This window comes from Asterias rubens, chromosome 8 (assembly GCF_902459465.1).
Source record: "Asterias rubens chromosome 8, eAstRub1.3, whole genome shotgun sequence".
Lineage (NCBI taxonomy): Eukaryota > Metazoa > Echinodermata > Asteroidea > Forcipulatida > Asteriidae > Asterias > Asterias rubens.
The window spans coordinates 5,264,051-5,288,997 of record NC_047069.1 but is presented as its reverse complement, the minus strand read 5'-3'; the positions used below and the strand labels follow the sequence as shown (position 1 = coordinate 5,288,997).

General features: G+C 37.4%; 1 protein-coding gene across 1 annotated transcript in view; it reads left to right on the top strand.

The window, feature by feature from the left end:
- Positions 1 to 24,947, top strand: part of LOC117293537 — a 36,456-nt gene that overhangs the window by 5,652 nt on the left and 5,857 nt on the right. The window contains exon 2 of the mRNA XM_033775894.1: positions 5,008 to 5,371. Within this exon, the coding sequence (XP_033631785.1) occupies positions 5,045 to 5,371 (327 nt within the window). The 5' untranslated portion in view covers positions 5,008 to 5,044. The remainder of the gene's footprint in view (positions 1 to 5,007; positions 5,372 to 24,947) is intronic.

Below are 24,947 nucleotides of genomic sequence, written 5' to 3'. Positions count from 1 at the left end.
AAAATTGATAACAGCACTGTTAATGTTAATTCAGGTAGACGAATTAGGCCTACGTGCAGTACGCGCATTGCATTGCATTGCATTGCACCTTGGAATCATACAACACTCGGGGCCCAACTTCATAGAGCTACTAAAGCAGAAAATATTGCTTTACAATTGTCTGCTTAGCAGAAATGAGCAGGATACCAGTCACAAATTATACATGGGACATGCTAGTTTGGCTGGTAACCTTATCCAGGAAATATTGCTTAACAATGTTAGCAGAAATGAGCAGGAGGCAAATTGTATATGTGGCAGGCTAGTTTGCTGGTAACCATATTCTGGTAAGCAATATGTCATTGTGCTTAGCTAATTTTTGTGCAAGTTTATAAAATTGGCCCCAGGACTTAGAGGCAAAGGATACCTTTGTTTTTTTGAACTGTTGGATTGTTTTAGTACCATGTAAATGTAGATGGATACAATCAAACTAACAACTGAGAATTTCATTATAAAAGTTCACGTTTTGGAGATAGGGCCGTAAATCTGGAGCAAAATATGTCCACGCAGGAAGATTAATTTCTAGTAAGAATACACAATCTGTGAAGCAATACTGCAGTAACACTTCCTCTGATTAATATTTAGGGCATACAAACTAATTAATATGTACTTAAAGACACTGGACACTATTGGTAATTGTCAAGGCCTGTCTTCTCACTTGGTATATCTCAATAACTAAGTTACTTCAGAGGGAGCCGTTTCTCACAATGTTTTATACTATCAACTTCTCCCCATTACTCGTTACCAAGAAAGGTTTTATGCTAATAATTATTTGGAATAATTACCAATAGTGTCCACTGCCTTTAATAAAAAACAACATTCTCAGATGAACACAAATCTCTTCAAAATACACCTCAAGTTCCACCTGTTTACTCAATCTTTTTTGTAATGTTTTATTTTTAAGCTAGTTTGTAGGTTACTCTTATATTTTGTTATTTGTATTGTTTGTAAAGCGCATTGAGAATTCTCTCAGAACTGAAATGCGCTCTATGAGAGTGCTTTTTAAAATTATTATTATTATTATTATTATTATTATTATTATTATTATTATTATTATGAATGATTGTTGTTTTGTAAAAATGTCAAAACATCCATTCTCTTTTGACGTGCAGCCACGTATTTAAAGAATACTCATGAATCCATAATTTATGTTGGTGTTTGGTTTTGTAAAGAAAAAATTACACGTTACTTGATTCTCCGTGTACATATCGACAAACAAATGAAGGCTGCTCAAAGATTGGAAATGATAGCAATGATTTTCTGACGTGGATAGTCTGTTGTGAAAATTGTGTACAAGCGAAGGCCTTTGCTGATTAATTCACAACGGAAGGTTGAAAAACATCATGTAAATTCCTTGCTACTTTGTAAAATCATGACGTAAAAAAAACGTCCCCTCTGGCAATCCCCGCTTGTTGCAGTAAAAGATGAAATAATATAAAAATCCGCTGTAACAATTTTTTTTTTAGGTAAACAAACTGACATTGCATGCGTGTATTAGTATTAAAAAAACAAAACAAAAAAAACCAACCCTGGAAAACAAGCGGATTACGCACAGCAGAGTTTGTGTTTGGACAAATTTGTTTTGTCAAAAAAATGTCCTTGGTTTTCTAAGTTTTTGATGCAATCTAAAAATATGGAATTTGTAGCAGTAGCAATTTTGTCACCGGGGTTTTGTGTGTTCCTCAAGGGATACTGTGGCTATAGGTTGCCTGCGGATAATTGTAGCACACTCACACGTACGCACACAAAAAACAAGACTGATGGGTTCATGTAGCCGTGAAAACGCTTTTTTATTTCACTTTCTTCTCGTCGTCGTAGGCGGGTGAACAATTTCCCAAGGGCTGTGTTTAGATATTCAACAAGGGCATAATATTAGGGGTACAGCATTTTTGTGTGTAATACATATCCTGTATTGGTTTGGGTTTTGAGGTTTTTATACCAGGGACTGAGTGAAGGGTTGATGTAGAGAGGTTTTCTTTTTTAGCGTGGGACTCGATCGCGCAGCACTGTACTTTCTGTACTTAAGGTTCAAGTTCTCTTCTGAAGAGGATATGCATGATTTATCTAGGTTAAGGAAAGAGGCCAAAGTAAATGCCATTTAAAAATTGAAGCTTGATGTTGTACTTTTATCTGGAGTTTTAAAATAGTGATTTTTGACCTCAAGGACACTTTCGGTTAACAGTATTGTCCAAAGGCCCACATTTCGTGTATCACAATTTACATATAAAACAATAAACCTGCGAAAATTTTGGCTCAATCGTCATCGGAGTCGGGAGAAAATAACGGAAAAACCCACTCTTGTTTCAGCGCGTTTCGCCGTGTCATGACATCGTGTTTAAAAAATATCCGTAATTCTCGATATCGAGAATTGATAGTTAGTTTTTAAGTTTTCTCAAAATGTAAAGCATTTCATGGAATAAAATTTCAAGAGAAGTCTTTCACCAATATCTTCTGTAAACCCTGTTAGTCATTTGTAAATCTGTGAACTTTTTTGTTTCTGTTCCGAAAGTTTCCAATGCCTTTAAACAAGTTTTTTGTTTTTTAAAGGTACTTGAGCAAAAAAGTGAACATGTTTATCTTTTACTTTTGATACTTTTACACTTGTAAAGTTTTTGTAGTTATTGATAACCAAATGATGCCCCCCAACTATAAGATTTTTATCCATACTTCTGCCTTTTCAGCGGCATGTGTCAAAATGACAACACTTTGACGTCATTTTCGGGATGTTACATTGTTGCAACAAACTGGCTAGACAAAACGGAGCCACCGCAACTGATTTAACATGAGTAATGACTTAGCAGGGCTTTTTGCAAATTTTCCTGAAAAGCACTGGAGATCGATATTCAAAATTATTGAGGTTGTTTACAATTAAGATCTGTTTATTATCTCATGTTAACTAAATTTCCTTTGTATATTCAAAAATATTTTTGAATGAATTCCAAACAAAGATCACTCGTTGCCACTTTCCTTCCAGCTGGTCTTTAATACGTTTCTTTTCAGAAAGTATTGTTTTTTTATGTCTGTGATGCCAGAAATAGTCATTTATAGAACATATCTTTTAAATTTGTGCCAGTAACTAAATATGGATCACGTAATGCGTTGACTTTTTTTAAAGGGATTATTCATAACATAACATTTACATTTCCTGATTGAAATATAAAATGATAAAATAGAATTAGCTGTTGCAAACTGCTTATAAACCAAAATGACCTAAAGTATAAATACAACAACACAATGGTTAGGTTCAACCCTAGCAGAGTCTTTCTCAAATGAACTATTTTTTTTTGTCCAAAAATATACATTCAAAGTTGAAATGAAATAAATTATGCAATATCTGGGCTTCAAATAATGTTACCACAATTGCCAACTGTTTTTGTTTCTACACACAACACAACAACATTGCACCTTTAGTAATTATTTTCAGTAATTAAAAAAATGCGAGCCTTTCAATAACACAGCAATTTAATTATAAATTCACAGAGAACAATATCAGAGTGCCATCTGCTCAATTTGCGACACAGAACAGTTGTCTAATAGCAAATATAAATATCAACTGACATTTTATTGTGCCATGTACAACTGTGAATTGGCCCGGAGACGAGAGTTAAACATATATTCAATGCCTTGTTTTTACGAATCCTACAGATGTCTATATCAAGCTCAGCTTCCCCCCTTGTGAGGAAAACAGGTGAAAAAATCTTGGTCTATTTTTATGACCTGTTTTAGATGGGGACTGGAAAAAAAGGTCCCGTCACGAGATCTTTCCATTTTTACTGGCTCGACGTCACTGAACTGATGTTTACATCTCTGTTGTTGTTGTTGATGGTCTCTCCATTTGTGCTGGCTCACCGTCACTGAATTGATGTTTACATCGCTGTTGTTGATGATGAAGATGGCGTTGTTCTGTTGTTGTCGTTGTTCTGTCGTTATCGGTTACCTGATTCTGAAGAAGGGTGGCTTAAGATGCTAATGTATCCGTCCTCATTTTGTTTTATGTGTGTTTCATTTCCACTTTGTCCACTTTATCAGTTTATATGTAAGCAAACATCTGTTTGCGGTTTTGCACTAGCTTTGCCGTCTTGCATGTTAAATGAGCACCTAGCTAGATGTATATTTACTTGTTGCTTTTTGGAACAAATTAACAGGAACAAATACGCCTCTCGATATTCATGAGCATGCCAAATCTGCACCGTAGCCAAAATTCTGTGTTTGGAGAAACTCACATTTAGAGTAAGGGAACCATTTTTCAAAACTGATGTTTCGCGTCACTGCGTAATTGTTTTTTGTTTCGTTTTCTTTTTTAAATATTTCTTTTAGTGAAGTTGCCATCATCAGACATACAACTGTAGGTAACTACAGAATTGTCAATATGTTTTCAATGTAAACTTACTATCAATATAAGTATCGGTTTTATTTTGATTTTTTACCAATCAAAAATCCATGTTGTACACTGTCAGGTTCGGGTTAAAATATAACAGCTCAAAGAAGTAAAACAACAATCCAATTGTACTCCAAAAAATGTTATGATAATATTGTAATGGTTCAATCTCATTACAGGCGGCGGTTACACAATCACAAGTATTGTAGAATCCTACATAACAGCATGGGTTGGTGTGATAAAAGCTGGGGACTGCAGGAGTTGTTTTGGGTCACAGTCCCCTCCCCCCTCAGCACAAGTTGACTCTCTCTCTCTCTCTCTTTCCCTACACTGATGAGCTTTCCACATGGATGACTTACATCACAGACTTGGCGCACGGGTGTAGCCCTATGATAATATCACTCACTCCATAGTACTCTCATGGTGTATGCTGCGTTTTTTTCCTCCTCTCTCATTGTACATCAAGGGAGTATATGAGTTTCCCCCGCTCTCTTCCGCTCTGGCGTTATCTTTCCTTATTGACTGAACTTCTTCGATTTCTCCCCAATGAGTTTCATCAAGCAAAGACCTGTCTTTCTTTTCTCTTCCTCCAGGAGACGTCGTCGATGCCTGTCATCATCCAAGGATACAATGGCCGAGCACAATGATAAATTTGATCGGCAGACTTCGCCGTCGCCCCGGCCGCTCTTCCGACGGGTTCTTGCCCTGGTCACCCCACGCAGCTCACATCTAGGTGTGTCCATGGACGGGTTGGGCGATCTGTCGCCCGATATGAGACCCCGGGCTGCGTCGTCACCCGCTTCGGCCTGGTCGGGACACGTCCCAAAGATACGGGTGACTCGCTCGGGGGAGAATTCACCGACGGAAGGGAGGAGTCCGAGATCGTCTCCGCTCAGCTCGCCTGACTCGGAACGGGGCAAGGGTTTTGGTAAAGGGGCCAAGCCAAAAGCCTTCAAGGTAAGCTCATTGTTAGTTTTTATGAAATTAATTATACCGGAATGAAAAATTGCTAAGTGTGTCATTTGCCTTATGGAGATATTGTTGCCACTATAGGAGTGTACTGTGTGGTTTGGGTGTATACAGACAGATTTACACAGACCTTACAGTTTTATAGTATTTTGTCCACCATACGATAATGGCTTTTAGGGGTGAAGTGAAAAAAGGTCACAAATGTGCCTGGCCAATGGTACACTTTTTGTTTATTTAGAAAGTAAACATTGAGTATTGAGTAACTCTTTGCAGATGTTGTATTTTAGAAACTCTAGCACTTTTTATTCATTAGTTTTCATAAAATAAAATATACCAAAAGCAAAATTGCTAAGTGTGCCATAGGGGAGCCAAAAAAACGGGTCACTAATGTGCCACAATCATTGAACACTTTTTGTTACAAAGAAGCCAACTGAGCAACAGAGATGTATTGAGCAACTCTTTGCAGATCTTGCATTCTACAAACTCAAGCACTTTTTATTCATTATTGACAAAGCGATTGTTAATTAAGGGAATCAATGTGTGGTGAAGAGGTTTTCAACTATTGGTTTCATCCCAACGAGGCCTGGTTCTTGATAAATTTACCGAGACGAAGTCGAGGTAAATTATAAAGAACCTGGCCTCGCCAGGTTTAAAACACTAGTTGAAAACCGATTCAACACACTTTGATTCCCATTCATAAATACCTTTTCGGTAAAAAATATCATCACCTTTTGGTCACAAAGTAAAATAAATGCTTAAACTATAATTGTTCAATGATTTCTTTCAACTTAACACCCCTCCAGCTATGAAATGGTAAGGCCCTAGGCCCGATCGGGTAAACAACTCCTTATAAGGGAATGATGTGCGCGTCACGCGTATCGCGTGATGTGGCACAACTGTTTCAGCCGTTTCTCTCGACCAATAGGAATTAAGAAACTGTCTTATAAGAACAGGTGCAAGTTCGCGTGTCACGCCCATGAATTAACACTTTTTTTACCGGTCATAAACAAAGGTTTATACACACCCACGTGACGCGCTCTCCGTGCTCACCACCAATAGGAATAGCAAAACTGTCTGAGGTGTTTATGAATGATTTATAAATAACATTAAGATAACTGCCATATCAGTGGTTTACAAACAGGTCGTTCATTAAATGCTGGACACAAACAAAATGTATTCCCATGATTGTGGCTGTGCCCTTATGGCAATGCAACAAAACTAATTTTGCTGATATTGCCTTTAGCTTTTTAAAAATTCTACTAGACATTGAGCTTAAATTTGACACTAAATGTTCATTTCTCAGTTATTTGTGAAGGTCACAGTTTGCAGTGTGCAAACATAATTTAGAACTTCTCCAACCTTGCTATCAGAAAGGAAATGTATCAACTTGAGATTGTATATGTTTGGTCTTACAAGTGTTTCAAGTGTTAACTTGACATGTTAATACTTCCGTCAGTAACACTCCATAATTCATGTCCCCCGTTGTAGTGCATGAAACGAGAGCACGATTTCAAATGCAGTCTAGAGATGTCGTTATTCAGAAAAAAAAGTCTGGCAGGGAAAGTTACAAAATGTGTGAAACATCTTTCAGTTGCACTCGAGTGATGCTTGTAATATGTACACTTATATGTAGGTCAGGATTTTCAGGTTCATTTTGTTCGGTTTGGTCCAAAGTATAGGTTTTAAAACTTGGTGTGAGGGATAAAAAGTCTCTCGAAGAGGGACAAAATGAAGAACAACAATGTACATTTTCACCATTGAGCATCAGAATTTTTACCACCAATCTGTAAGATATCCGGAATGTAAGATTTCTGAAGACAGAATCAATCCAAACTTAAAGAGAGTTGTTTATATAAACGATTATTTCGACATCAGATCATCATTTCTTGTGGATTTGGAAGTCGTGTCTGTAATATTTATTTTTTATCTTCTTAGATTGATGTTTCTGCCTTAAAAGCCATTGGACACTTTTGGTAAACAGTATTGTCCAAATGCCCACACTTCGTGTATCACAACTTGTGACACAAACATGTGAAAATTTAGGCTCAATCGGTCATCGGAGTCGGGAGAAAATAACGGGAAAACCCACCCTTGTTTCCGCACGCTTCGCCGTGTCATGACATGTGTTTAAAATAAATCCGTAATTCTCGACATCTCGAATTGATAATTGTTTGAATGTTTTCTAAAAAAGAGAAGTCTTTCACCATTACCTTCTTTAAACCCTGGGAGTGTTTGTAAATCTGTGAACTTTTTTTTTGTTTCTGTTCCGAAAGTGTATAATGGCTTTAAGCCCGGTTCATACTTGACGTCACAAATTCACAACAAACAATTTGCAAGAGTAGAGCCTGCAAAACACTCACCTGGGAGAACATAGTTTTGTCATCAAATTTGCTTTGCATTTAATTCGCATGAAATGGGCTTTAAGCCTTGCACAGTTTCCAATTGATTGATTGTCTTGATTAATTGGTTTTCCCAGACATTTTGATGGGTTTTGCAAAACATTCACAGGGTCTTGATATCAAATTTTCTTGGCATTTGATTCACAAGAAGTATAAAACAGGGCTTTAAACATGACACAGTTTAAGAGGATAATTTGGTTGATAAATTGGTTTTCCCGTCCATTTTGATGCAGTTTGCTCATATCCAAGTTTGATAAAAATTGTCAGAGTTTTAAGGGTCCAGAGACGAAGTTGAAATTTGTGACAAATCCTCGGAATTAGAATCGGTTTGAAATTCTCACCCAGGATAACAAACTCATGCCTCAAGCTTACCTGGGTAGCCCAATGGATTCCCCTTTTTGATTAGCTGAAATAATGTCTTGCTTTGAACTTCGTAAATATGACCGTTTTTTTTTTCCTTCTCTTCTCTTCTCTTCTCTCGTTGAGTAAAGAAAGAAGACAATGCAAAATGAATAAGAACTTGACACCAACTAAGCTCCGTAATATGCAGTTCCGGATCTTACTGTAATTCCTGTCCTCTTGCTAAGATCTTGGTAAATCTTCGAGTCTCCCCTTTCCAACCTGTGAGACGATTTATTCATACGTTGCAGCATACTGGGTAGCAGGCGTTTATTTTGTCCTTAAGAGGGGGATTTCAACAACTTTGAGCTGTCGAGGATATGGGCTGGGGGTTGGGCGAGCGGAAATGACTTTTTTCCAAGTGTTTACTTTGAAGCGTAAAGTAAACGCAAATTGTCTTCCAAAGGGACTTCATTCATATTGATGGAAAGATTTGGTTTGTGAGCAAAGCTGAAACAATGAGTAAAGGCTGAGCTGTGTATTGAGAGGTAGAGAGAGATTTGCCACATAGAGGGACGAGTTTTCTTTAGTCGCGTGTTTGCTGGGCGCCAGTTTCGGTCCAAACGCAACACAACCCAATGAGCAGACTAGTCTAGCACCCTGTTTTTGCCAATGCATTGTGTTTCGACACAAAATGGCTTCTATAATCTCAAGTTGTCGCTCAAGGGTCCTCCCCAGGTTTTCAAAACTGGGGGCATTCTGGACTGAAATTTTTGTATGTTTGCATTTGCTCAGCATGCTCAGTCGAATAAAGGTCTTCAGAATGCTTTCTATTTGGATTTTATCTTGGATGTAAAAGCCCTACTTGAGCATATTGTTTTCTCTTAATGTTTGTTGTGTGAATGTTTCGTTTCTGTTGTCATATTACAAAATGTGCATGTATCGGCCCACAAATCGTGCGTATCAGCTCCTTAGGCTAGCTTGTGTATGGGACCAAGTGGCTTTAGTCTATGTACGTACATTCTAATCAGAAAATAAAAATTTTCAAAGCCCTTCCAAATTTATTTTCAATTTGTAATCCAACCTTTTCCCAATTGATTCATCATCCATCTTGGAACAAACTCATCAACCTAATAAAAAAATAAAACATGTCTCTTTTGAATCTTAACACTGAAACAAAGCCCCGGCTTCAAACTGAAAGTAGATCTATCAACTAGATCACTGTATACTAATAACAGAGTGATGGAGGACGTTGCTTTTTAATATGCTCTCAATCTCGGGCCCCCGTAATTCTTTGCCCCGAAGAACGCACAACATTGACTAACTATGGAGGATTCCACGTCGCCTTTAGGTTGTCTTAAGAAGCGATTCCCAAAGGAGAAGACATTTTTGTTTTGTTTTTCCTGTCGTCGTCGTGGAGTGTCAGTTTATGATCCAAATCCTATTCCCGCTTCCTCCAGGTATGGAGTGATCTAGATCTGTTGTTTTCCCGGGATGACCGGGTGAAGTCAAGTCAGGATTGTTTTCGTTGTGGAAAGAGACCTTAGCGCGGGTTGAATATTCTGGATACGATGATTGTACACTTCAAATTGTCTTGGTAGTCCATCGGATCAAATAATTTTAAGGAGAACGGACGAGAAAGTGTAGATTCGTGGCTAGAATGTATCATGAGCCATGAGTACATTGTAGTCACGAATCTACACTTAAGAGTCTATTCTCTGACTTAAACTATTTCCCCCAAACTTTGTACTTTGTCAAACGTTGTTTGATCACATTTATAACTAGTTTTGATGATAAAGTTTACAAGCACATTATATAGTGCTTGCAACATTTTTGAAGACGATGTTTTGTATAAAATTGTGTTTTTGCTAAAGTAAATTGTTTTATTAGAAAAATGTTTTCTGAAATTGAAATATTATAACATGTTTTCAGCTGAGTTTTTCACATCATGTTATTTTTGGAAACACAGTCATTTTCAAGTTTAAGTATCACTTGTACGCTCTACTGTAGATTCGTAATGAATCGTTAATCTACAGTTGACTGAGTTTCATAACGAAACCAGTTAGGTGTAGATTCGTAAAAATAATCTACACTTTCATCAATAGAGTGACGCCACAGAAACAGTAATAAACCACAAGGGAAATTGAGTAGGTAAATTTGTAAGAAAAGATTGACCGATGCGGGATTTGTACATGCGACCTTCGGATTAACATGCTGGTGCTCTACCAACAGGGCCCAATGTCATAGAGCTGCTAAGCACAAAAATTTGCTTGGCATGAAATTTCTTTCCTGATAAAAACAGGATTACCAACCAAATTTCCATTTGTTGCATATTGCTTGTTACTATGATATTCAGCTGTTGTTTGCTTATCCTGAAAATCACGTGGAAATTTGGTTTGTAATCCTGCTTTTATCAAGTAAGAAATTTCATGCTAAGCAAATTTTTGTGCTTAGCAGCTCTTTGAAATTGGGCCCTGAGCTATCGAGCCCTACTGTTGGAAGTCTCCCTATTTTTTTCGGAAACGAATAACAACAACAACATTTATTTCATACTGACTCAAGGTAATGAAACAAATATGTCGATAATTACAGGTAATTAATTAAACAATTAAAGCCAAGTAAAAAAAAAACATGTTGCTCGTCCCCGCCAGCCTCGATTTTGGGGGCCGCACCGATTGTTTTTGTTATTTGATATTTAAAAATATATCACCTTAAGGGATGCAACTTTTATATTTCAAATGTCAAGTGATAAACCACAAGGGAAACTGACTGATGTCAAAATATATAAATATATGTCCCATGTTAATATCCTCAACAAAGGGGCGAGTTGAACCATTTAGTGGTTTTAAAAATAGAATTTTAAAAAGGTTTATAACAGTAAATGCTTGACAGCGAAAAAGATTACTTTATAAAGTAACTCTAATTGTTGTTTACTCCTTCAGATTACTTGTTTTTAAATAAGGTTTCCAATTAAAAAATACCGTTATTGCTTTTTTGACATTTTGTTATTTGGATTTACCGTGACTAGAAAAGTTCAAACGAGTCCTTTACACTTTTTGTCTTGTGACAAGATGAAGTGGACTTATCCGTTACTTACTGTTGCTTTCTAAGTCCGCAAGCATGCCTGTGCATTATTCCTCCCCCAGACATTCCGTCTGCGCACGTTATCCTAAAAGGCTTACAAATTCCACCCTGGCAAAACAGAAAAATTCTAAGCAAAACAAAAAATTTACATTTTTAGTGGGTGAATATGCAGTGAAGGCTCTGAAAAAGCATGGGTTTTGTCGCCAGATAAATTACTTTGTCTCCCCTTATAGGGTTTTGATACCTTTTGTAGATCAAGTTTTTTTGGCCATGACATGGTAATGAAGATGTATGTAATATAATTTTTTCAATAGAAGTTTCAGCTCCTTTAGTCGTCAAGTTTTTTGGAAACAAAAGTGAAAACCACAGAGTTTTCTGGAGAGTCATGTATTATGTTGTACATGCAAAAGTAACTTTCGTCTTTTGAGACAAAAATTATTTGTGACATTGTTTTACTCTTTTCATAAAAGTTACAGCACCTAATTAAGTGATATTTTAAGGGAAGCTTTCTACCAGCGTTATCTTCAAACCTTGTAAGTTTAGTACAAATCTTTGGACAGTGTTTTCTGTGTCGTACAAAAAGTACCCAAATCCTTCAACATCCAAGCAAAGCAAAGCTGATTGGCAGACATATATAATGATACTGCAAACAATCTCAACCTCAACTTAAAACAAGCCAAGAACTTCCAAGGAATACACAAAAATCTACATTTTTAGGGGGTACTCTGTACGGTGAATATGCAGTATAGGGCATGATAAGGCCCCCTAAGTCACCATCACCAGATTAAATTACATTTGATCTCAAAGCCCCCCCCCCCCCCCCCCCCCAAATACAGATGACAGACCCCTTACATTGGCTGCCATCTTTTATGAAAACGTGCACGCGTGAAAGGCTATCATTGGCCCAGAGTCCAGTGCAGGGCGTACACGGGTGCACTTTTCCTTTGATTGTCATCAAAGATGATGATCAATGATATCGGCTAACCTTTATTTATAATTATAAAAAACAGTCCATAAGTCCAAAACAACCACAATGTTTGCAAAACAGGTATAAGATTATTAACTTGCAAATTTTCAAAGTCAATTACATTCAGCCTAGTCACAGGATTTCCTTTTGAAATGACGACAATTCTCAGCGTTTCCAATGAAGGTTGTTTGTGTCTAGTGCTAAAAAAAAAGAGAGTCCAGTATCAGCGCATGGTAATTATATGTATATAATTTCAGCGCTAAGCTCTCGCAAAATTACTTTTGCGGTACGTATTTTTCCATAAAACGTCCCCAAGGATTTGAATGACAAATCCATACTCTCCGACTCTCGTATTTACAGTTTTTACACACACATCATACCTGGGTGGCTTTTTTCTCCAGAGATTTATGTTTTGTATTGAGTTTCGAGCGGCTGTTGTGATTATTTTTGCGGCAGAAATGATAGTATATATTTTGGGGAAGAGATTGTTGAAGAATCTGATGTTTTTCTTGACTGCCCTTGTCAATTCGACACTATTTATCGGTAATACTCAGAATCATTGTTGGCATAAAATCTTACTTGGTAACGAGCAAGAGCTGTTTATAGTATCACACATTGTGATGAACAGCTCCCTCTGAAGTAATGTAGTTTTTGAGAAAGAAGTACATCTCACTCAAATAGTAAAATACTTAAGGCCAGTGAAGCCTTTTCTAAGGCATCTGAAAGCAAACAATTTTGTACAACAAGGGGGTTTGTCTTTCATTAGTCTCTTGCAATTTGGATGACCAATTGAGTCCAAATTTTCACAGATTTGTTATTTTATGCATGCTATGTTGGGATACACCAAGTGAGAAGACTGGTCTTTGCGCTGAGATATCTGTGAGGCATGTGCCCAAATGTCAAAAAAGACGCAGAGTACGGAGTCTTCGGGCTCTTGGCGATGGGGGTCCGCGATTCGCCTCTCCTGGCCGAGCGCCTGGTCTGATGCTGCCCTGCTTTCGGAAAGGTAGAATCAATTGGTAGGAAGGAGGGGGGGGGGGTTGCCACCTACACCCTAGACGTATTCCTTTTTTCGATCCACACGACAACTAAAACAGTCTAAATTTGAGGTGGGCACTTCAATTTGGGACAATTATATTGAATTATTAAATCAATCAGAAGTGTTTTCCAAATAAAAACACTTGTGTGGGGCATTGCTCTTGAAGCTGTAATTTTTTTTATTGTGAGCATCACTGTATGAACTGTGGTTAAAATCCCCATCCTTGCATTACACTTGAATGCTTATGGGTTGATGGAGTGCTGGGTTGCAGTGCTTATTAAGTGGAAAGTGACAGTTACCTGTCCAATGTACTCAGGTGGCAACACTTTGAGCTTTAATAGAAAACAGTCATTGTCTTTCCTCTGCCAAGATCGTGATTAATACTAGACAGCAAGAATTATTGAAGAGTACTCTCAGTTGTCATCATTTAATTCTCTTGTTTTTTTCAAAAAGATACTTTTTCAGTTTGTTACTTCATGCAGCATAAGAAACTTTTTTTATTTCAAATGTTAAATATGATGTTTGTTTTAATGCTACTTTACACTTGTGGACCCTGAGTACAAAGAGGTCCATATAGTGTAGGGACTCGAAACACTACGTGGACTCCCACATGTCCTCACACTGTTTTGACAGTGTTGAAGAAAAGGATTAACAAAACAAAAGAATGACCACATTATTGTAGGGACTTGAAACACTATGTGGACTCCCACACGTCCACTGTTATGACAATGTTTAAGAATGATCGTACAGAACTAAGGAATGATTACATATTGTAGAGACTTGAATCACTATGTGGACTCCCACATGTCCACGCACTGTTTTTGACAGTGTTGAATAATAGGATTAACAAATCAAAGGAATTACCACATATTGTAGGGACTTGAAACACTATGTGGACTCCCACATATCCACACACTGTTTTGACAGTGTTTAAGAATATGATTGTTACAGAACAAAGGAATGACCACATTGTAGGGACTTGAAACACTACAAGGACTCCCACATGTCCACACACTGTTTTGACAGTGTTGAATAATAGGATTAACAAAACAAAAGAATGACCAAATTATTGTAGGGACTTGAAACACTATGTGGACTCCCACATGTCCACTGTTTTGACAATGTTTAAGAATATGATTGTTACAGAACTAAGGAATGATTACATATTGTAGGGACTTGAATCACTATGTGGACTCCCACATGTCCACGCACTGTTTTTGACAGTGTTGAATAATAGGATTAACTAAACAGAGGAATGACCACATTATTGTAGGGACTTGAAACACTATGTGGACTCCCACATGTCCACACACTGTTTTGACAGTGTTGAAGAATAGGATTCTTACAGAACAAAGGAATGACCACATATTGCAGGGACTTGAAACACTATGTGGATCCTGCCTACACAGTGTTTTTTTTACAGAACATATGACCACATTGTAGGGACTTGAAACACTATTTGGACTCCCACATGTCCACGCACTGTTTTTGACAGTGTTGAAGAATAGGATTTTTACAGAACTAAGGAATGATTACATATTGCACTGTTTTTGAAACACTATGTGGAGCTGCTCACACAGTGTTTTTGACAGTGTTGAAGAATAGGATTTACAAAACAAAGGAATGGTCACATATTGTAAGGACTTGAAACACTATGTGGATCTGCTCACACAGTGTTTTTGACAGTGTTGAAGAATAGGATTTACATAACAAATTAATGTCCACATATTGTAGGGACTTGAAACACTATGTGGATCTGCTCCGACAGTGTTGAAGAATAGGATTTACATAACAAAGTAATGTCTACATGTTGTAGGGACTAATTCAAACACTATGTTGGTCTGCTCACAGTGTCTTTTCGACAGTGTTGAAGAATTGGGATTTTATACGGACCAAAGGCATGTCCACGGAGTTAGTACAACACAGAGCAGTGTTTGATGTTGTATTCACTTTCCTATATTTTGTTATGTTTGAGGGGTATGCATTCTTGGATAATCCATCAAGTTCACATGCTCCTTTGCCCCCTCAGGGATGTACCGCTAGTGCTGTCTCTCCTCCCCCATGACAAGATCAATACCTTGACCCAGAGACCTTACTCCATTTAACCATTTAAAGGCACTGGGATGGATTCATAATGAGTTAAAGGCAGTAGACACTATTGGTTATTGTCAAAGACCGGTCTTCTCACTTGGTGTATCTCAACATATGCATAAAGAGAATAATGAAAGAAAGAAACACCCTCGGTGCACAATTTGTGTGCTTTCAGATGCCTAATAAAAAGGCTTCAGGCCTGAAGTTTTTAATATTTGAGCGAGAAATTACCACTTTCTCAAAAACTGTGTTACTTGAGAGGAAACCGTTTCTCACACTGTTTTATACTACCAACAGCCCTCCATTGCTCAGTACCAAGAAAGTTTTTATGCTAACAGTTATTTTTAGTAATTACCAAATGTGTCCAGAGCCTTTAACTGAAGCCCAATTTTCAAGAGCGTCAGAAACTCTTTTCATGGTCTATTAGTAACTTACAAAGTGCACCAGGGACTGTTTCCAGTCCGCTGGGGATTGTTTTCTGGGGTTATAGATCAAAAAGTGATCTTTGGAACATCTGCTTTTGGCCAGCTCCAAATCTGTTTTCAAAAATATTGTCCAGGTACTTTTCAGGGCCTTTCTGGCAGGCAAAATACTGTGGTGGCTTTCACAATATGAGTTAAGACTAGTCATATCTTGAGATAAGAAGCTACTCATCCTAACTTAGGACTAGCCTTAAGTTTTGAATAACTCTTAAAGAACCATAGGTCATATGGGAAATTTCACATTTGTGTTAAATTTTCCTCATAAATTCAAGAGTTTTAAATGTAGGCCTACCTGTTTCATTAGTTTTGAGAATGTACTGCCCTCTCTAAACATCAAAACTTGATAACAAATATCAATCAGTGTTAGTCTTCATGAAATATTTTCTTCTGTCGAGCTGTGTACAACTCATGCCTGCAGGAAGGCCAGGCTATGTTGCTCTAATGTAACTATGGGACGTCATGGGTTAGGTGGTCTGTTGGCAGACTTTGTAAAACTAGGTGGCAGCAGACTTACCAGGGCCCAATTTCATAGAGCACAACAATTTGCTTAGCATGATTTTTCTCTTTGACAAAAACAGGATTACCAGCAAAATTTCTTTTTGTTGCATATTGCTTGTTACTGGTATTCAGCTGTTGCTTGCGTATCCTGAAAATCACGTGGACATTTGGTTGGTAATCCTGTTTTTATCAAGGAAGAAATTTCATGTTTAGCAAATGTTTGTGCTTAGCAGCTCCATGAAATTGGGCCCTGGTGGGATGGGGTGGCCTAGTGGATAAGAACACCGAACTCAAGCTCTGATGCAGAGTGTGGGTTCGAATCCCGGTCGTCCCACTTGTGTCCCTAAGCAAGACACATAATTATAATTGCTTTATCTCCACCCAGGGGTAAGTGGGTACCTGTGAAGGCAGAGATGGTTTTCTTGTGATTGGTTTAGCCAAGTAGCGCATATATTGCGCATGTATACTCCCAGGGAGCTGAGATGGTTTTAAGGAATGATTTAAGGCCCAGTGACCAGGGGTAATAATGTCGGAAATGCTTTGAGACATCCCTCGGGCGTGATAGCACTTTATAAAAACGGATTATTATTATATTACTATTATAAGGTAAATTTCCATTGTTTACGTACTTCTAAAGCATGAGCACATTACCGAGAATAATAGATTTACCTGCTGTCACGTAGCGTCTGTAGAAGAAGATTCCCATCGTTAAAAAGAAATCTACATCCAAAATTTAATCTACAAAAAATATCAGACAGCTTTTTTCACCATCCCCTTTTGTAGATTATGGGATGAAAAACAAATGTTGAGGAAGTACTACGTAAAACCGGTAACAAAAAACAACACCCCCAAATTTCCAGGCCTTTTCAAGATGTAAAGCATCAATTCCGTCCCCCAGGCCCCTCAATCCTTTTCCCGTAAATACTGAAACGTAGATTTTCTCCGCTCATCAGCAGTTGTTTTTCACCCTTCTTCCCCATTATGGCTTAGAATTACCCTACAAGCAACAAGAAGAATGTACACAGAGAATTCTCTGGGTTAATGATTTTCTTCCTAGAAAATCATCGTGGGTTGCCGCATAATGAAATTGACATATACTCCAGAGTGACTGCCCAGGTATATATCCAGGGCTGCTTTAAAACAAGTCCATGAAATCGAGTCCTGGGATATTTTTGAAGCCTAGAAACTCCTCAACAATGCTAATTTTTGCCTTACTTGAAAGTCCTTGGAAGTGTCACAAAAAATCTGGAAGGGCTATCGTTTACATTCAAGAGTTTGTTCATTTTAATCTAATATTGAACTTTTAAAATATCTTATTTCGTATACGGATAAGAAATGACAGTTGTATTGGCCTACATTCAATAAGTGGAGTAGTCAAGTCGAAGGGTCACTAGTTGCATGCAGAGCTGGCTGTAGGCGTGAGTATTAGCAATATCAAACACCTCCTTTTTTTACCAATAAACAAACAGTTTGGGGATTTTTATGCATGTATAAAACACTTAAAGTGTGCACATTTTATCCCTGTCCATCATCCCATCATGTTTTATACAAAACTTAGCCTCAGTCAACTTACAAGGTCTAGGTAGTTTTGTAATACACAAAACACAATGTCCACAGATTTACATCAAACTCACACTGTTTGAAGATAATGATGGTAGAAAGCTTCCCTTCAAATTTTATCTGTTGAGGTGCTGTAGTTTTTGAGAAATTAGTAAAACAAAGTCACAAACATATTTTCGTCTCTCCTGAAAACATCTCTCTATGATTTTACCTTTTTTTTTCTAAAAAACTTGACAACTAATGAAGCTGAATATTCTCCAGGTAAATTGTATTACATACATCTTCATTCACAGTGAGTAGGGATTCATGCCATGGCCAAAAATCTACAAAAAAGTATCAACAAAACCCTTTAACTTATTCTCATTGTGAAAAGAAGAAAAAAAACACGTTTTTTTGAATATTCAATATTTGAATACTGGATGTTTGCAAAGGCACTGATTTCAGTGACTTGAATCTAAAAAAGCATTTAATAAGTAGGTAGTATGAATATATCCAAGCCCAATTTCATAAAGCTGTTTAACAGAAAATGTTGCTTAGCAAATTGTCCCGTTAAATGTTTGTAAAGGCACATTTCAGATGTTCAGATGTTTTTGCAAAGGCACTGATTGCAGTAACTTGAAGCTTAAATAGCATTTAATAAAAGATGAACGTATCTGGGCCCATAGTTTCATAAAGCTACCTAGCAAAATATGTTGCTTAGCAATTTTTTATGCTTAAACTAGCTGGGAGCAAATCACAAATAATGTTTATAATAGTCAATATTAGTTTGGCTGTTTTTTCTTAATAATTATAATAATAATATTAAAACATGTTGCTTAGCAAATTTGTCTGCTAAGCAAAAACTGGTTGGAAACAAATCACAAGTAATATACATAGCATGGTACTTTTCCTGGTAATTTTTTTCTTAATTATTATTATTATAATAATAATATGGCAGTTCTAATAACGGGCTTCATCTCAAAGTGTTTAGTTTTTGTCCTACAATATAAGTGTAGCATGTTGAAGTATATAAGACCTATTCCTTCACAAAGCACCAATAATGGTTTACAAGATGCTGTGGCGCAATATGCAGCCAATCTTTCTAAGCAACTTATCTCTCTGTGCTAAGTAATATTCATACATAACAGCTTTATAAAATTGGGACCTGTTATAAAATTCCTCACAATCCTTTGAAGAAAAAAAAAATTGTTGAAATTTGATCAATCGGTAAATCCACAGGTACAATTGGATTTTTGTTTACCTAATTACTATTTGTGTTTGGACAGTTTTGTAGCTGACCAAACAATGATTGCTGTTGATCCAGCCTCGTCCAAGAAATGACTTTCAATATTGCTACAGTTTGTCCTGATGTTGCTGCTAGATTACAGCTGTTGTTATTATTATGATTTGGCCATATTAGTCGAGCTACGTGTGGGCTGTCATATCTGTTGCAAGTGGCGCCAGAGTACTTTGTGTACTAGGCAGGAGTAATGTGTTTGCTGTTGTCATATTTTGCCTGTTTATTCTCATGGGTTTTTCAATCTATCCTCGGACTTCTCCTACAAAATATTATTTACCCTTTTTTGCGGGGACGTTAAGAATAGCCAATGTTATACAATTCTGATCTGTGGGTGGCCGATAGAAAGAAATAACAGAAATAATCAAAGTTCATTTTTCTATGTTGAGAGAAATAACAGAAAATCAAACGTTATTTTATTCAAAAGGGATGTAATAATAATACACACCCATAAACCTCTGCCATTGTCTGTCATGCCCGTGCAGTCCCTTTGTTATTAGTCGACCTTGTTTGACCTAGATGCACATAATGTGAAGATGTCAGGGATTTTCTCTTTTCTTACAAAGTTGCTTGCTGGAAGCCAGGAAAAGTCCTTGTAAACTCCCTGGCTGGAAAGCTTTTGTTTAAAACTTGGTCTGCTTCATTTGAGGCATTACTTCGTTCTGTAAATTAAATAATCAGTCAATATTTAATCAATCAAAATTTTGGGTGGGTGAGTTTGGCCATGGAGCTGGGTTTTTTTATTTTATTTTTATAGCTCCAGGGTGTGTCAAAACGAGTTCCAACAATTATGTTAAATTTGCATCAGGGATCAAGAGATTTTTGTTTACCCCTGCACAGATGGGTGGGAAACACTGTGAAGAATTTTCAAAGGCATATTACTTGTGTAGGATTTGCAATTTTAACATTTTGTGGTACCCCCAAAGCTAAATACAGGATTCAAACTGCCTCTAGCTACTTGACAATTACGGTGGTCTGGTTGGTAAAACACTGCTTTAGAATTGCAATGGTCAAGGGTTTGAATCCCACCGGAGTGATTTGCGTGTGGATTTTCTTCTTCACAGACTTTGGGAAACTACTGTGTGTACAATGCTTTACACAAGTATATCAAAATTTGTAAACATTGATCATTCCTAATGGCCCATACTGCCCACCCCCACCCCCCAATCTTCATCTGTCTCTTAAAGACTCTGGACACTGTTGGTAATTGACAAAGACCAGTCTTCTCACACAAAGACCAGTGTATCTCAACGTATGCATAAAATAACAAACCTGTGAAAATTTGAGCTTGATTGGTCGTCGGAGTTGCGAGATAATAATAAAATAAAAAATACCATTGTTACACGAAGTTGTGTGCTTTCAGATGCTTGATTTTGAGACCTCAAATTCTAAACCTGAGGTCTCAAAATCAAATCTTTCTCGAAAACTACGTCACTTTAGAGCGGGAGCCGTTTCTCACAATGTTTTATACTATCAACCTCTCCCCATTACTCGTAATCAAGAAAGGTTTTATGCTAATAATTATTTTGAGTAATTACCAATACTGCCTTTAAAGCCTCTCTTGTAAACATTTCTCTTGTCTGTTTTTCATCATTACATTTCCCCACAGTAAGGGATTATGTTATAAATGTGTATGAACATACACAGAAGCAAAAAAGAGACCTTTGTGTAATCTCACTGCTAGAAGTGTATAGCGCCCTCTGTTGAATATTGATGGATGACAGTGATACCAAACACTCTCCAACAACAACACATTGAGTGTCTGTCTATTTCCATTTGTCAGCTTTGATTCAAAACAGCCAAAAGGTATTTGAAACTCACATACATCTTTATGTCAGAAATGTTGTTTACTTAATGCAAACTCCTCGTTAATTTTTCAAAATCAATGAGGTATTTTATACTGGAATGTTAACCTCCATACAGATCTCGAACAGCCTGCTACAATTGGCACATTTTCTAGAAAACTTAAACAATACCTGTTGGACACAAGTCACTAAGTTAATTTATTAACTTACGATTCTCATGTTATACTCATAGTTATTTTAATCCATCTTTGTCGGTTCTCTACTGTCAGTCTTAAATTTTGATCTGTGTGTGTAATGTGTAATGTTGTGTGATATTGTCCCCGTGGTTGTCTGTTCTAAAGGGAAAAGTACAAAAGCAGTTCTTCTGCTTCACTTTTTTTTTTCCATGCTGGCTCCATTTTCATCTGCTCTGTTACTAAGTTTCTATAGTTACCTGTAATCATCAAAATGTATCATTAACCTGAGTCAGTATGAAATAAGTTGTTTTATTGTAAACGAGAAAATGCAGGAGTGGGAATGTTTTTGGTCAAAACGTAGAGGTATGGTCAAAACAATGACATGTTTAGTGGCAGATGCCATTTGTGTAAGCATGTGTTGGTGATACTGAGTGATGGTGGTCTTTTAGAGAAAATGGGGTCACCTGGAAGTCATGACCCCAATCAGGCGTTCTAAAATTAGACAGCAAAAAAAAAAAGCCCAGTGGCCTTACAATAGCATTGCCTTCAAAAGTAACACATTCCACTTATGTTTGGCAAAAACGTGTTCTCTAAAAGCCGTTATGACAGATTTATATCTCGTATGAGATCAGACATAGATATCCAGGGACACCCAAAAGCCACTTATGGCTCATGTACAACACATGGCCCATATTTTGGAGAGGTGAAATCCACAAGACAACCTGGGGCGTGTAGCTCAAAATCTTCATGTAGTCAATGCTTGAACAAAACTACTCCTAGATATATTTTGTCTCCTCCATTACGCTCCTCCAAGATTTCTTTGGTCTACCAGACATCACTCGCTTGAATGTTCCTCAAGCAAGCAAAGTTCTAGGTCAAAAATCTTTCAGTGTTGCCGGGCCAAAAGTTTTGGAACAATCTTTCTAATTGTCATTAGGGAAGCTGTCACTGTTAGCTCAGTTGGTAGAACACCGGCCCGTTAATCCGGAGGTCGTTGGTTCAAGTCCCACTCTAGTCAATTTTTCTTTGTTCTACCCCAAAATCATTTCAAATTTACCCACAAAATCAGTTTCCCTTGTAATTTATATTGATATAAGTAACTGTTCGTTATAAGTTAACAATGTCCTCTACACAGAAGTTCACAGCTATTATTATATTATAGGATAGGTGTTTAAAAAAAAAAACTAATTACATCAAATCCATTCATTGGAAATTAAATTATTTCTTTGAGTGGTTTTTCAAGTCCCCAGGGGCTAGCATGGAGCAGCCTTGGACTTCTAAGAAATTACCCAGGTTATAATTTCTCCATCGTTGTCCCCCCATCAATGCTTGGTATGGCCTTACTAATGGCTACTTTATCTACAACCCCAGCACTTTAATTGCAATGTCAACATCAGTATGATTGATTTGACATTGAATGACAGCCAGTAGAAAGTAATGGATAGTGTATTGTGGCCAAAAGAAAAAGAGACAATTTCTTGTGAAGGTGTCATTCATGATATCAGTGAAATGAATCATTTGAAGCCAAGACCTAGATTTGCTGTGTAGTAGCCAGGGTTGTAGCTAGACCAATTTTGGTGGGCAGTAAATCTTTTTTTTTTTGAAGTCCACCGAGGCCCCAAGGGTGAGTGGATCAACAAAATGATTCATGTTTAACTATGGGTCCAATATTGCTGAAGTGCAAGCTTCAGGCATGATGCAAGGTTTCCAAACTGTTCATGTTATGGGGCCTTGCAGTAAGTTGCAGTGCCTTTTGACTGTGTTCTTTCTCTGTGACATTTGATACTCCTTATCATTAGCTGTGTCATGCTCAGATCAATGCACAGTGGACAATATTTTGACTTATTCTAGGGGAAATCTTTGCTGAGTGGCTCAAAGTTGTTTGCCCAGAGTGCCGGGCGAGAATTGTGAGTCCAGGGCAGGCCCGCCCAGCACCGCCCACCTTAGCTACAACACTGGTAGAGGTTGTAGCATAGAGACAGGACAGTCCTTTCTCTATGGTAGTAAAACTAGTAATAGCATGTAATGTGCCATGTCACAGTTCCAGGCCCAGTACTAATAGCTGACATGCCAAGGCATGGTGGCACACATCTTGAGAAAGAATAATTATTATAGTTCAACAGAGAGATAACTAATGGGTGACGTCTTTTCACTTTCAGTATTGCACCAAGTTTTAAAGTTGTTTACTGATAGTTGGTGCACCTTACAAATGAACACTAAAGTGTACTCTCCCACCCCCTCCCCCTCTCTCTCTCTCTCTCTCTCTCTCTCTCTCTCTCTCTCTCTCTCTCTCTCTCTCTCTCTCTCTCTCTTCTGCAATTAATTATGGAAGGTTTACATTTGGTAATCTTAAAATGAGTGGCAATAAAAACTTACTCAGTTAAAGCATACAGCAGCTTCCGATACCATAAAGCATTTTGAGTACTGTGGTTATGAAAAAAGTAATTTGAATCTGAGAGGCGGTTTTTTTCTGTTTGTGTATTCCAATTGCCGAATACTCTTCCTGCACCCTGGATTTTTGACAATACATAAAAATAAAATTTACCACATTTTGAAAATGAAACTTGTGCAGGTAACTAGCTTTACTGTAGATATCTGCAAAAGATTAAACAACCCAACGGTTCCAAAAACAAAAGCTATTACCGAATTTCCTTTAAGAAAGCTTTCTTGAAAGAAGTCTGGTTAGGTTCAAAAGACTGTTTATGGATTGAATGTTTTGATTAGTCATTCTATGGGAATGTTGGATTGTGACTGATGGGTGGGCTCCTCACTGGTCCACTGTGTTTAAGATTGACATCAGGTTGTAGTTTAAACAGACCACCTTGTTAATAACTGCATGCCTTGGTCATCCTAAAGGCACTGGACACTATTGGTAACTACTCAAAATAATTGTTAGCATGAAAACGTACTTGGTAAAAGGCAAGGGAGAGCTGTTTATAGTATAACATTATGTGAGAAACCTCTCCCTCTGAAGTAACCTAGTTTTTGAGAAAGGGGTAATTTCTCACGCGGTTAATAAAAGATTTGAGCTGAAGCCTTTTATTATATGTTTGAAAGTACACAAAATGCAATGTTCTTTCTTTTTCCTTCCTCGAATATTCAAAGACTTTTATTGGCTTTTTATAATGCATATAAAAGCACACAAATATACAAGTATATGGGTATTTTTTCCTTCATTATTCTCTATCAACTTCGATGAACAATTTAGTCCAAATTTTCACAGGTTTTATGCATACATGTGAGATATGCCAATTGAGAATATTGGTCTTCTGCAATTACCAACAGTGTCCATCAGTGCCTTTAAGGTTGACATCTTGTTGGCATCGGTTCTAGTTGCAAACATCTGTCTTGATAACATCATAGAGCAAGCACCCATAACATGCATGCCTTGGTCATCTTCAAAACAAAACGCCATGCTGACAGACAGTCCCTCACTAAGAATTCCTTCAAAATGTACAAGTTAAACAGGACCTTAAAGTCAAAGTTGTTTGTCCAGTCTTGTTTGCCCTATAAGTGGTTGTTGATGTAAACATTGTTAAGCCAAATTGTTTTACTGCCATATTTTGGACAACTTTTTGGCTGCATAGACTTTTTTGTATAGGGTCATGACATTTCTGGAATTCATTTTTCAAAGCTTTCAAGTTTATTTTCACGTACAAGGAAAAAACAAAACATTCCCAGCATTTTTTTAAGCCCCCACCCTGAGGTGAACAAGTCAGTCGGAACTGAAATTCAAATTTGTTTGTCCAGTCTTGTTTGCTCTAAGTGGTTGTTGTGTAAACATTGCTAAGCCAAATAACCCCAACCCTCACCCATACTGCCATATTTTTGGCTGCATAGACTTTTAT